This window comes from Panicum virgatum, chromosome 5N (assembly GCF_016808335.1).
Source record: "Panicum virgatum strain AP13 chromosome 5N, P.virgatum_v5, whole genome shotgun sequence".
NCBI classification, from domain to species: Eukaryota; Viridiplantae; Streptophyta; class Magnoliopsida; order Poales; family Poaceae; genus Panicum; species Panicum virgatum.
This window is the reverse complement of record NC_053149.1, coordinates 68,973,675-68,987,664: the sequence shown is the minus strand read 5'-3', so window position 1 is coordinate 68,987,664 and position 13,990 is coordinate 68,973,675. Positions and strand designations below refer to the sequence as shown.

At 47.9% G+C, this 13,990-nt stretch overlaps 2 protein-coding genes across 2 annotated transcripts; both read right to left on the bottom strand.

Moving 5' to 3' along the window:
* Positions 1 to 1,740: 1,740 nt before the first annotated feature.
* Positions 1,741 to 2,538, bottom strand: LOC120676383. The gene has a single exon (XM_039957647.1). It carries the CDS (start codon positions 2,410 to 2,412, stop codon positions 1,933 to 1,935), a length of 480 nt encoding a protein of 159 aa, XP_039813581.1. The 5' UTR covers positions 2,413 to 2,538; the 3' UTR covers positions 1,741 to 1,932.
* A 2,017-nt stretch (positions 2,539 to 4,555) lies between these two features.
* On the bottom strand, positions 4,556 to 5,343 carry LOC120676384. Its single transcript, XM_039957648.1, has one exon. It carries the CDS (start codon positions 5,156 to 5,158, stop codon positions 4,811 to 4,813), a length of 348 nt encoding a protein of 115 aa, XP_039813582.1. The 5' UTR covers positions 5,159 to 5,343; the 3' UTR covers positions 4,556 to 4,810.
* Positions 5,344 to 13,990: the final 8,647 nt, after the last annotated feature.

The following is a 13,990-nucleotide window of genomic DNA, read 5'->3' as shown; positions in this document are numbered from 1 at the left end:
GTGCGTGCGCGTTGGCCACGTGGGTTTGCGCGTGTGGGTCCGGAAGCTGACGGCTGGGTCCGGATGAGATGCGTGAGCCCGAGGAGCACCGGGACGGTGGGAGGAGCACCGTTTCGGTCGTTGCTGGGTTGCGTTGGGTTCGTTGCTTGGGCCGGAGTCACGCCAGCTCAGATGTGCCGTGACTATCTAGTGTCATTTTTGTCGTCCTCGAAAAACAGTGAAAATCAAGTATCTATACATAATTACAAACCTATACACATCCACCAATACGAACGCATGCATACATACACATAGCACCTCTAATTCTTCGAGAGACTGAGTCGGAAGATCGAAAACACCCTAGGTATCATGCTGGTGACAAACACATCACTTACCAGTTAAAAGATAATGCTATTTTGATTCATAGAGTAAAAACAAAGAAAATGCAAGTCGTGCAGGGCCATCGTGGTCGTCGGGCCCCGATGAAATTTGCCAAAATCAATGAAAAAACATTGTTTACCATTGTCTATCTAGTTGACCGACCTCGACATTTAACGCTTCCGACCTTGGCAACTTTTTCGTCGGGCTTCGCCAATTATGACCTAGTACTCGGAAGCAGCTAAACATGCTCAATTGGCTTGCTCATCTCGTTTTGCATTGAGTTTCTTTATATCATTATTTTGTAGTAAAATTGTTATACGACACCCGCATAGCTTTGAACTATCCATATCAAAGTTTTTTTTCTTCACTCAAATTTATCCTTTCTTCGGCTTCGGCAAGATTGACCCCCTTTCTATTTCATCTCCGGTAGGGGGTTTTAAAGGTTGGGAATTGGCAGGCTATTGTGACGCTAGATCGAAAACTGGAGGACAAGGTGGGCGGGAGCGTCAAGGTCTTGTTTGGGGGAGTGTAGAGTAGAGTTGGTCAAAATGGCAAGTCGTTTGCTATTCATGTCGTAAGGGAGACAAATACTAATAAATTAAGAAGAACGGTGGGAGTTAGAAGAGAGAAAGAAATGGATGAAATGTTTGAAAAGAACAAGGAGCTAAAAGTTCAGATGTGACCATATGGGTAGCGTAGGGCAACACCCATGTCTGAACTAGATGGACCTGCTTCTGCACACACGCGACACGTGTTTGGTATGGAACTCCTAGGAAGTTTGGAATACTTGAGGCACTGTTTGGATCCCAACTTTTTTCAGAAGTCCCTATCACATCAAAAGGAATCTTACTATTTTATAGTATTAAATAAAATCTGTTTATAAATGTTTTTTGACAGCTGAGTGCTTTTTCGCGAGACGAATCTAATGAGCCTAATTAATTCATAATTTGCTACAGTGATGCTACAGTAACCATTCGCTAATTATGGATTAAGATACCTCATTAGATTCGTCTCGCAGTTTAGCCCTAGGGTTCTGCAGTTAGTTTTATAATTAACATTTATTTAATACTTCTAAATACTAAAAAGTCCCTGGGACTTTTTTTAAGTCCCTATTCCAAAACACCCCCTGAGTTTCGATGGAGCATCTGATTTGTGGTCCGAACTGTGAGCATTGACCTGGCTGACTGCTTGGATTTGAAAAAAAAAACGTGCATTTGATACTGACAGCAGGTCCTGCTACCAGTTTATGCTGGTTACGGCGTCAGTATGACCTGGCATTTGGGAAAGGTGGTGATTGTGAAGCGAAAATAAGCTACCACCTGGCCAAAATTATTGATGAACAGCGCAACACGCAGCATCCTCTAATTTCCAACAGAAACATTGGGTTGCCGGAAAAAAATAAGCCAAATTGAAGTTTTTGTGTACATGAACAGCTAAATTCTCAACTGACAACAGACAACTGTACTGTCTCTCACTCTGCTTCATTGAAACGAGCAGCAGGATTACAAGGGACTGCAGAAAACCGTACATCATCACCGTGTCAAAGCAGCCTGGGGATCGAGCTGGCTAGGCCTAGGCGGCGTAGACGTGGACGCCGATGGCGACGACGAAGATGGTGAGGAGGCAGAAGAAGATGATGGCGTGGACGAGGATGGCGATGGCGCTGGTGCCCATGTTGCCGAACTCCACCACCCGCGTCCGCGCGGGGAGCTGGAAGAGCAGCCCCGGCGAGAGCACCACGAACAGGATCACCGCCACGATGATGGGGCCCCAGTCCGTGCTCGGCCGCGGCGACATGCCGGCGTTCATGTCCTCCAGCGCGTACGGCTCCTCGCTCAAGCTCTTCTCGGCAGCTCTGCTCGACCAATGTCTGTATGTCCTAACGGATGCAGCAGGAAGCTGGAAGCAATGTACAAGGCCGATATGTAGTGAGTGAGGTTGCTTAGCGCTGGCTGCCTGGCTGCGTGGAGATGGAGAAGGATCTTCAAGGAAGGAAGGGGAGGAAGGAAGGAATGCCCTGCTTGTGCGCGAAGCAAGAGCGAGGGAATACATGTTGGACAGGAGGCATACAACGAGATGCCTTTGCTCGCTTTACAGTCTGAAGAGGGCTCCAGTCTCCAGAGAGGTGCTCCTTTGCAGTGGTTTAGGGCTTTAGGCCAGAGGAAATAGCTCAGCAATGGCTAGCAATCTTACCAAGAAAAAGAAGTGATTAAAGGCAACGCGTTTTGGCTGGCTGGCCTTCCAGGTGAGAATCATGAGATGCTGCCTTGCTCTAAACCGCCTAGCTGGTAGACGGAGACAGTCCCCTGAAGGCTGAAACCTGAAGGTTTGCAGAGAGTGCAAAGTTGCTTCTAGCTCGGACTCAGAGAGAACCAGAGAAGTCTCCGAGAATACGTGATCACACAACACATTTCGTTGGTGAAAAAGTTTGGATTTTGGTACTGTAGCATATTTCATTGTTACTTAACAAATAATATTCAATTATGGACTAATTAGGCTTAAAAGATTCAGCTTGTGCTAATCAATTATTTTTTTCAACTGTATTTGCTCCATGCATGTGTCCGAAGATTCGATGTGACCAGTACTGTGCAAAATTTTTTGAGAACTAAACAGGGCCTCACCAGCATCAAGTAATTGTTCAGAAACAGAGGACTCTGCAGGGGACAACATCCTGCAGAATCTTCTGGCTGCATCCCTGCAACAAGCAATGGATAATGGAGACAAGACCGTCGATCAATTCAGGGCGTGTTTAGTTCGTGAAATTTTTTGGGTTTGGCTACTGTAGCACTTTCATTTTTATTTAATAATTAATGTCAAATCATGTACTAATTAGGCTCAAAAGATTCATCTCATCGTTTCCAGCTAAATTGTGCAATTAGTTATTTTTTAAAATTACATTTAATACTTCATGCATGTATCCAAAAATTTGATGTGACGGGGAATCTTGAAAAATTTTGGAACTAAACAGGGCCTCATCTGAAAATTTCCACGCTATCTACATACAATAACTAGTGCCACTGCCAATAACAAGCAGAAGATACGTAGTTAGCTAATCTGTAACATCACGTTACAAAACACAAAGATATATGATCAGAGCAAAGCATTTCTCAGAATGCGCAGGGACTAAATAAAGTTCAGAAGCTGGAATGCCGAATACTGAGCTAGAAACAAAAAGGAAACATAGAAAAAAGGAAATCAAATTGAAGCATAATATTACTGAATTGAACTAATCAATGTGTTAAGCAGAGAAAAGCAAACAAACATAATGTTTCCTTTGTGGATCCCGGATGCCGGAGCAGCAAACATTCAGTGCTACTCTCCATGAAAGCAGAGACGTCCTTCTCAAATCAAACATTGTTTTGCTTCCTCCTCCCGCTAGGCTGTGACCGTGACGGAAACAGGTGGTTTGTGTCACATTCTGGTATTCTGCCTCAAGATGCTAGTCGACATGCAATTCTGGTGCCTGAAAACTAGTTAAACGCACAAATGGCGGTCATTCAGACTACGTTGTTAAAGCAGAGAAATAAATGATCAGGTGCATCTGGAGTTCTTCCCCAAGCCAAACCAATCGTGAGGGGACCAGTCTTTACTCTTAACGACAGGGCTTGTGTTGGGAGGATAGGTGGCATCAAGAATATTTTGGAAGTTTGGTTCAAAATCTTCCAAAACCATGAGAATTCCGAGTCGTCCCAAGTGCCATAATATCTTATCCTGAGTCCTGACCTAGTAATAAGTGGTGTTGCAAAGAGCTCAGACAGGATGCATGATCCGATCCCTACCAGAAACCATCTGATAGCGACAAGCAAACTATCCCCACCACACTTTTACACGTAATGGCCAGCTCGTGGGCCACATGCTGGTTACTTCTCTATCACAGCTGACGAACACGCTCAAAACACTCGCATCACTGTCCGGCATGTCCGCTCAGTACAGGCTTGTACACATCTCCCACCACACACATTTTTTTTTAGGACACCCACCACACACATGGACACAGCTTACCAGTAGCAAACTTGTACTGCTCCGTAGCTCACACGCTAACCACGTTTCGTGATCCAACGGATGAAGAAACTGGCAGATGAACACCACACCAATATGATTTCTCACGCTTTTGTATTGAGTTTTTTCCTTGTAATAATCATGTGTTCCATGACATCATTGGTGTTGTCATAGAAAAAGGGTATTAGCATCTTCATTTCTCCTCAACAAGAATATATATATTTTTTGGCGTTGCAACCATCAGAACAAATCAAAACATGGGAGTGTTAAAAACAATCACTTAATTCTTGTGCCGTTACCTTTAATCCACAAGCAAACGCCTCTCGGGGAATGACTTGTGAGAGCCCTACAACAAAGGGCGCATTTTTACAGGGATCATCAGCTCTCGTAGTAGTAATTGAGGAAGGAAGAAATCAAATCTACGCTGCTGCTGCTGCTGCTGCTGATTGAGCTACGCTACGAGCAAATCGGCGTCGATCGGGGAGCAGATCCGCCCCCGCGGCGAGGGCTTGCCGAAGAAGAAGCCCGAGGAGAGGTTGGAGACGGCGCCGGCGAAGCCGAAGAGCAGCGCGAGGCCGGCGACCCAGGGCATGAGGAGGAGGCCGATGGCGAACGTGACGGAGCCGCAGAGCATGAGCGCCACCGACGCGCCGAGGAGCATGGACGCCGCCGCGGCCGGCGACATCCGGCCCGGCGCCTGCGCCGGCATGGGGGAGACGAGCGTGAGCAGCAGCGCGCAGAGCTCGCGGATCTGCCGCGAGTAGTGCTCGTCGCCGCCGCCGCCGCCGGTCCCCGTCATGGCTCGCGCTGGGTTCCTTGTGGCTGTGCGGAGAGGCGAAATTGATGACTCGGAGCTTGGGCGAGCGGCGAGATGGATCAGCGCGCAGGAACAGGAGGCAAAACGAGCAAGGAACAAGGAAGAATATGGAAGGGGGGCTTGGCGCGTGGAACGGGTCTTTATAGACCACCGGTGGCCCAGGGGCCGGAGCGGGGCCCACCTGCAGCCCCCGTCGGGTCCACCGTCCACGCACGGAAGGCAAGTCACGGATACGTAGGGAAGGTTGTGGCTGACCCCACGTGCCAGTGGGGCGCGCGGCGGTTTGGGCCCGAGTGGGTGGGCGTTGGGACGGTGGTCGTGTGGTGCGCGGTGCGCCGCGCCGGATAGGCGGGAGACTAATTTACCGTGGACCGTACGGAAGGAGTCCGTACGATTGATTTCCGACAGCTACATTTTTTTTCCACTTTTACACTTTTAGTAACTTTTTTATTATTTTATGAAAGAGTAAAAAAAATAAAAAAGTTGAAGAAAAATTTCTGGAGAGCGAAAAAAAATTTCAAGGGAAAATGGAGAGCAACAGAATTTTTTTAAAAAAAATTGGCGACCACAAAGATTTTTTCAAAGAAAAAATTAAGGGAGAGGGGAAACTTTCAAAGAAAAAATTTAGAAGGTTGTACAGAAATAAATTTAAAAGTATCATGAGAAAAACTTTTACATAAAAAAATATCAGGTAAACATTTTGAAAAAAAAAGAAAAAAAACATGCCGGTGCGCAGGGGGTGGCGCTGCTCGTCGTCGCCGCCTCCCCGCCGCCAGGGGCGAGCTCGCGGGCGGAGCTCCCCGCCCCGTCGCCGCCGCGGGCGGATCTCCCCGCGGCCGCCACCGCCGCGCAGCGGGCGGAGCTCCCCCGTGGCCGTCGCCGCCGCGCCGCGCGCCTGGACTCGTGGCCGCCGCCGCCGCGCCGAGGATGCAGGAGGAAGGAGAAGGGCCGCCGCACGCCGTGGTTCTGAGAGGGAAGGAGGAAGGAGAGCTGCGGGAGGAAGAAGGGGCGCGGGATCCACTGAGAGGGAAGGAGGAAGGAGAGCTGTGGACTGCCTGAGAGAGGAAGGAGGGGTGCGGGATCCAGAAAATGGGAGTGGGTGGTGGGTCGCAACATGTGGGAGTTGTTGGGAAAAATCGACAGCCGAAGACGGAAGTCACAGTGACCGCAGATTGAGCTTCGTGGCCGGATAGGGCGAGGAGGACAGAGAGGCCGGGATGGACCGGAACGGATTAAACAAAAATGGACACGGCCCATCCCTTTCCGCCGCCGAGTCATGGCCGCCGCCGCATCGTTTGATTGGTGTTATCGCTTATCTGACAGGCCGGCCCATGCCGTGGGGCCCACGGGCAGAGGGAGGGTTCTGCGGCTGCAGATGTTTCGCACATTTTTTTTACAGTAAGAAATGTGAAAGGTAGGATGACGTGTAGCGGCGTAAGCGCGAGGTGACGTGGAAGATAAGAGGACCTGGGCCTGTTCGCTTTCCCGCTTTTGCGTCGCCATGGACCGGTTTTTCTGTTGCGGAGTTGTTTAGTTGCTAGTGTAAAATTGTAAAATAAAATTTTTGTATATTTAAAATATTAAATATAGACTAATTATAAAAATAATTACAGAACTCGTCTGTAAACTACAAGACGAATCTAATGAGCTTAATTAATTTATATAGCAATTAATGTAGCAATTTAGTACCTAATTATAGTCTAATTAGGCTCATTAGATTCGTCTCATAATTTACAAGCAAACTATGTAATTTATTTTTTATTTCATCTAGATTTAATATTTTATGCATGTAAAATTCTATCTAGATGTGATACATTTGGAATTTTGAATTTCGCAACTCAAGAGACACTTTTCTCTGTTCGCCCTGTGTCGTTGTCCCTACGATAATGTCGGTCGGATGGATGTGCCTACCATAATGTCGGCGGGCCGGTAACTGGCCTGGCCGAAACTAACGGAGGCGGTTTTTTCATTTTTATATTTTTTAAAAATTAAAATTTTAAAAATATATGTCCGTTTTGAAATATTTCAAAAATACCCCCCGGTCGCCCCCCATAGGGCGACAGGCCTTAAGTGAATTTTTTTTTTTCAAATTCGCAATCAGGTCCCTGGAAATAAAAAAAACTTGTCGCCCGTTGGGGGGGCGACAGGGGCCTGTCGCCCAGCCCACGAGCGACCGCCGGACGACCGGGGGTACCCCCCTATATAAGCTCAAGCCCTCCCTTTCCCTCCTCATTTGAGCCCGAAAATTCCACCAAAAATCCAGAAAAAAAGAGAGGAGTGAGGAGAAGTAAAGCGGCGAAGCCCTGCCGGATTCAGCACTTGTGATCTACAGGTTAGTACATTTAGTTTAAATATTGTTATATTTAAGTACTACGTATTTTAATATGAGTAATTTGATTTAATTAATGCTATAGTAGAACCATTTAAGTAGGAGTTCAATGATACTTTAGTTAGTTACGTAGTACTAAATTAGTTTAGAAAATTAGTAGAACCATTTATGCAGTATAGAATTTGAGTGTCATCACGTAGTTATGAATACTTATACGTTGTAATTGAATTTCATACTTAGTTTTTACGGATTATTGAATAAGGTAGTGAAGTAAAGAGTATAACTCGATAAGTATTATGTGATATACAGATATGTCGAGCAAGATGCAGTTTCAAGTATTTTATGGTGAATACAATGTTATGTATGGGCCAAATGGAGTAGATCTTTCTGCCTTTAAGCGCACATCTAGCGGCATAGATAAACCAATGGAAAGGAGTTTTGGTTCCATATGTAAGTGGCTGCAGCGTGGGTTCCATGTTGATCCGTTGACACATGTGATCACTGTCCAGTCTCTTGTTAATTGGGAGGTAGAAAGTGAATTATGGGAATTAATGATGATACACAGCACTGATGACTGGCAGAAGTACATGCAAGCAGCTCTAGAGCGTGGGTGGCCTCTGGCCATTCTTGTTCAAATCCGGGAGAAGACACAAAATGAAATCCAACATTGTGCAGATCAAGGAACTCCGAGTATTCGAAGAGAGACCAATTATGTTGAGCACGATGAGTCAGAAGAGACAGAGAACCAAAACATGGGACCACAGGGCCTTACTGATGAGGGAGAGAGGATACATAACATTGTGGACGAGATGGAGGCAGAAGACCAAACCGCAATAGAGATGGAAGAATATGAGGACTCATCTGATGACGAGCAGTACTCATTGCCAAAAGAGTGGAAAGAGCATGGTTTTGGCAATCATGTCGCAGAAGATGTACGAAATCAGGAGTGGGAGTACAGAGGGAATGAGGTAGTGCAAGGTGCAACATATCCAAACATTGAAGCCGTAAAAGATGCTGTGAGACTATGGGCAATCTCATTGAAACGAGAATTCAGAGTCGTAAAGTCTGGCAGTAAAGAATATGATGTGAAATGTGTGAATGCTGGATGTCCATGGCGAGTACATGCATTCAAGGTAAAATGGAAGTCAAACTGGAAATGCTCCATTGTCACAGAGCACACTTGTTTGCTGTCAGAAGTTCTTCCCTCGCATCGCAATATATCATGCGACTTTGTTGCAAAGTAAATGTATGGGTTTATTATGGACAACATAAATTATGAGCCAAAAATGATTGTTCGACACATTGAGCAGACTTACCAGTACACCATCAGTTATTTGAAGGCATGGCGGGCTAAACAAAGGGTGTTCGAGATGCGGTTCGGCACATACGAGGCATCATATGATAACCTACCTTGTATGTTATCCCAGGTTGCTGCTAGAAATCCTGGAAGCTTTTATGACACATATCTTTTACCAGCCGTGACTAGGGGACAAAGAATTATGCAACGAGCCTTCTTTTGCATAGGTGCTTCTGTTAGAGTATTTCAGTTTTGTCTTCCGGTGATCTGCATTGATGGCACATTTTTGACTGGAAGGTATAAATGTCAGATACTCACCGCAATCGGTCTAGATTGCAACAACCAAATTATTCCGCTCGCATTTGCATTTGTTGAGAATGAGAACATAGACAGTTGGTATTGGTTCCTTGAACGAGTGAAGAATCATGTTGTTGCTGCACGTCCAGATGTGTGCCTTATTAGTGATAGGCATGCAGGTATCCTGCAATCAATACTGAAATTGCAACGTGGAACTGCGACAACGCCTCCATTATGGCCTGATGTCCAAAACAGGTGGTGCATTAGGCATATGGGTGCAAACTTCTATGAACACTTCAAGAACAAGGATCTTAAGAACCTGTTTAAGAGGTTGTGCACCCAAAATCAACATAGAAAATTCAATGCATTATGGCAAATGCTTGATCAGTTGACTGCAGAGCTAGTGAAGATAAGGGCATCAGGAGCAGGCACGAGTCAGGCTGCAGAGGATAGGGATGTAATGAAATATGACAGGTATGTAATAAAGTATTATTGTATTTATGTGTCCAGTTTGTATGAAATATATATTTACCTATGTGTTCTCATATATTTTTGAATGCAGGTATGGAGATGGACTCCTTACTAGACCCAGTGATCGACTCGAGCCACAGGTCTTACTTTGCAGCTGTTGAGCACCGAGCCCTAGAGGTGCTACGTCCTCGTCCACCCGGCGAGGCGATCTCTATACACCATGATTGGTGTGACCGGTATGTAATGAAATATTATTGTTTATCACTTATGTATTCGCCGGTATTCCTTTGTTTCGACATTTTTTGTTTTTTTGCAGGTTACGTGAGGCCGGCCTACTGACTCTGAGCCGTCTTGTCGAGGTTGGGCCTATTGAGCTCGACCGATCCCTCCTGACGGCGCTCGTTGACAGATGGAGGCCGGAGACACACACGTTCCACCTCCCGTGTGGGGAGATGACTACTACGCTGCAGGACGTGGCCTACCTCCTCGGCCTCCCTATCGTCGGGGAGGCTGTAGGTCCGCGTGTGGTGGCGGCCTCATGGAAGGATGAGCTGGAGGCCCGTTTTGCCCTGGTTGACCGCGTGGAAGAAGCAGGTCCGATCAACCCGCACCCGCGAGCAGCAGGTCCTTCGAAGACCTGGTTCCTACAGTTTACAGTACGTATTCATTTCATTTATAAATTTAATTGTTACAATTCACATATTCCATTGATAGTTGAAACCATTAATCTTAATTGTTTATGCAGCCTGCCCTGTTGGCTGCGGATGCCGACGAGTACAGTGTGACCAGATCGCTGGAGGCGTACCTACTTTGGTTGTTTGGTTACATCATGTTCAACAACACTCATGGCAACTCGGTCGATAGGATTCTCCTTCCGTATGCACGGGAGATTGCGGATGGGGACGAGGATGTACCGCCCTACAGCTGGGGTGAGGCGGTACTTGCAGCCACTTACCGTGGACTCTGTGACGGCTGCATGAAGACGCAAGGGAACGCTATCCTGTCAGGGTGCCCACTACTGCTACAGCTTTGGTCGTACGAGAGGCTAGCCGTTGGTCGGCCCTTTGTCAGCCACGAGCCTTACCACGGGGGCATGTACGGCGACGAGGAGGACGAGAGGCCCACTATGGGAACTATCTGGATCTGGCGTCAGGTACGATCGCAACAAATCTAATTTTGTTATTCATTGTTACATGATATATTAGCGCACTTTTAATTTTACTTATTCGGAATGCAGAGGTCCTGGGCACATAAGCGGGTTAGACGCGCTTATCCTGAGTTTGTTTCGGAGCTCGACATGCTGACGCCCGAGGACGTTGTCTGGGAGCCTTACAGCCCAGAAGCTGTGGCTACCCGTGCACCAGCAGGCCTGTCTTCGCACTGCTCCGCGAATGCGAGCCTGTGGCTTACTTCCGCCGTCCTGGTTTATGACATCGCGGTTGAGGCATATTGCCCCTGGAGAGTCAGGAGACAGTTTGGGCAGCACCAGGAGTTTCCGGTGCCCACCGCGTTGGAGCGTGTCAGTCGCCAGGACCACAGGTAATTATGAATGAACTTGGCTTATACATTCGTGTCAAATCTAACGATTCTTCGTGGTCCACTTTGTAGGTTGTCAAGGAGTGGCTTGCCGTGCTCTGATGATTGGCTCACCAAGATCCAGCCGTGGGTGGACCAATGGGAACAGGCAGACGAGCTCTTGGTCCCTCCAACAGGACCACACACAGACAGCTCCTTTAGGGCTTACCTCACTTGGTACTTACCCCGGACTCGGGCTCGTCTGGTTTTTGTTGACACTCACCCGCAGCCACACCAGGCGAGGCCTCAGAATGGCTATGCCCGGCACCACGTGGAGGCACTAGCTGGCGCGGTGAGTCTATTGATTATATTTGCATATATATATAATCATATTCATAAGATAATTCATGTGTTTGTAACTGTACCTTTACTGAATTGATGTAGCTTCGCCTTTGCAACATGATGGAGACGGACTGCTCGACTTACTTGACGAGGGTACGTGCTGGATCCCCAATGACCCAGTTTGAGCAGACAGAGGCATGGTCGAGGCAGCGTGATCAGTTGCGTCAGGTAGTGCACAACTTCGGAAGCCGTGTGCAGTACGAAGACAGCCACGGGTCGTCTCAGGCCTCGTCGTCGTTCCCGTGTCCGTCGACCATGCACGGGCCGACGTCGCAGTTCTTCCCAAGTGCAGGTAACGTACATATCTATTTAAAATTACATCAACTGTTCCTACATATTTACTAATATCACATACAGGATACGATCCAGCTACAGCGTTCGGCCATACTGGAATGTTTAGAGGGACATCACCAGTTGGCAGACCGTATCCAGGGATGGTACCGGGGCCACAGATACCGGCCTACACAGGTTAGTTTATGTTTCGTATTTCGGTTTCTACATGGCATGACAAAATATACGAGCGGACGCTAACATCCACATTTTTTGCGTAGGATTCTACCCCCATGCGAGCGCCGAACCTTCTTCTTCCTCCTTTCGACCAGATAACGAGACCTTCACCTTAGACGACTTCGACAGCTTGAGTCCAGAAGAGCCTGCCGCGCAAGGTGACCCCGATGTCTTGGGGTATTCACAGCTAGGAGGAGCACCACTTGGTATCTCTCAGCAGCAGACACCGCAGGGAGGTCTCCGGGAGCGACAGGTGAGGTCTCCGGATGTTCTCACCTACGCCGAGGGACATGTCCGTGCCCAGCAGAGGGCTAAGAGGGTCCGACGCCCTAGGGGTGGTTAGATGTATCTGATGTTTATTTGTAATGAGATAGCTGTGGATCGCTTATTTGTATCCGATGTTTATGATTGTGGTAGGTTACTTGTCATTTGTTTCTATAGATATTATTGATGTGAACTTATTATGTTTGTGGGTTCCATAATGCTCGTGAAATAAGGGAAGTTCTTGCGATTTTTTCCCGTGATTTAATGAAGGACAAATTACGTGCGGTAGGAGTTAGCGGCCGAGATCTTGCCGACGATGATGACGAATACACGCTCGAATAGCTCAAAATAGGTCCCTGGAAAAATAAAAGTCCCTGGAAAAAAAAGAGGGCCTGTCGCCCCCCCAATGGGCGACAGGGGCCTGTCGCCCGAGGGGTGGGGGGGCGACAGGGTCCTGTCGCCCGTTGGGGGGGCGACAGGTCCCCTTTTTTTTTCTCCAGGGACTTCGTTGTAAATTTGAAGAAAAAAATTACACTTTGGGCTTGTCGCCCTATGGAAGGGCGACCGGGGTATATTTTTGAAATATTTGAAAACGGACATATATTTTTGAAATTTTAATTTTTAAAAAATATAAAAATGAAAAAACCGCTAACGGAGGGAAGCTACGACGGGCCGGATTAGGCCCAAAGGAAAAGATTGGCCACTGACTGAGTGAGGAACGTTGAAACGAACTAGCGTCCCGAAGCCATCGCTCGCACTCGCACCAGAAGCGTCTTGGCGAACTCGGGAGCGCAACCCACCGGCGTTGCGGTCCGTGCCCTCGGGTCGACGACTCCTCCTACTCGCCAAGGGCTATCGGCCTGAAGGCGGCAGCCGCCTTGCCCTTTCCTAACGAACCCCCCAATCCAGCCACGCCGCGTCGCTAGTCCCCCCGTAAAGAAGGGGAACCCACCGCTTGGGGGGCGCAGCCTTGCAGGTCCGACGTGTCGGCGGGGGCGCGCGGTGGGGGCGGTCCCGCGCCACCCGTCGCCTCGGGGCGCTGGCGCGGCAGAAAGCTGGGGCGGCCGCGCAATGGCGCGCCGACACGGCGGACGTAAGGACTAAGGACTATGGCCCTGTTTGGATGATTCGGGATAAATTTACCTCAAGGTAAATGTTTTACTCCTATCATTTGCCTCTAATAGTTTTACTCTATAAAAGTGTTTGGATTAGGGGTAAATATAGTTGGGGATAACATTCAAAGTTTAGTAGGTAGCTAGGCTTGGAAAGATAGCCATGAGAGAGCCATACAATAATTGTCCTATTTTTGGTGGGATCTAGGCAAATTTTACCCTATTTGACACCCAAAGAGGGGTAAAGAAAATTTGAGGGGTAAAACATTTACCTCAACTCCTTTTACCCTCATGTTTGGATGTTGAAGGTAAAAAGTACATTCTTTTACCCTTTTTACCCCATTTACCCCTCCATCCAAACAAGGCCTATATAACCCCAATTTCTATGAAATACAAGATGCGGGGCGCTGGCGCGGCAGAAAGCTGGGGCGGCCGCGCAATGGCGCGCCGACACGGCGGCGCGCGCCGTGCCCGGGGGCCTTTTTTTTTGTTCCCAGCGGCGGGTAAGCGGCTCTGATGTGTCGCTTGCCGGGCTGGACGCGGGCACCCCGCACCCGAGCCCATCGGGAGGCGGTCGCAAGCTGTCACCGGTATATATGTTGGAGAGAGTGGGTTGGGGA

Bases quoted from the DNA above. Each gene is read 5' to 3' on its own strand.
- LOC120676383 (XM_039957647.1), bottom strand. From the start codon at position 2,412: ATGTATTCCCTCGCTCTTGCTTCGCGCACAAGCAGGGCATTCCTTCCT.
- LOC120676384 (XM_039957648.1), bottom strand. From the start codon at position 5,158: ATGACGGGGACCGGCGGCGGCGGCGGCGACGAGCACTACTCGCGGCAG.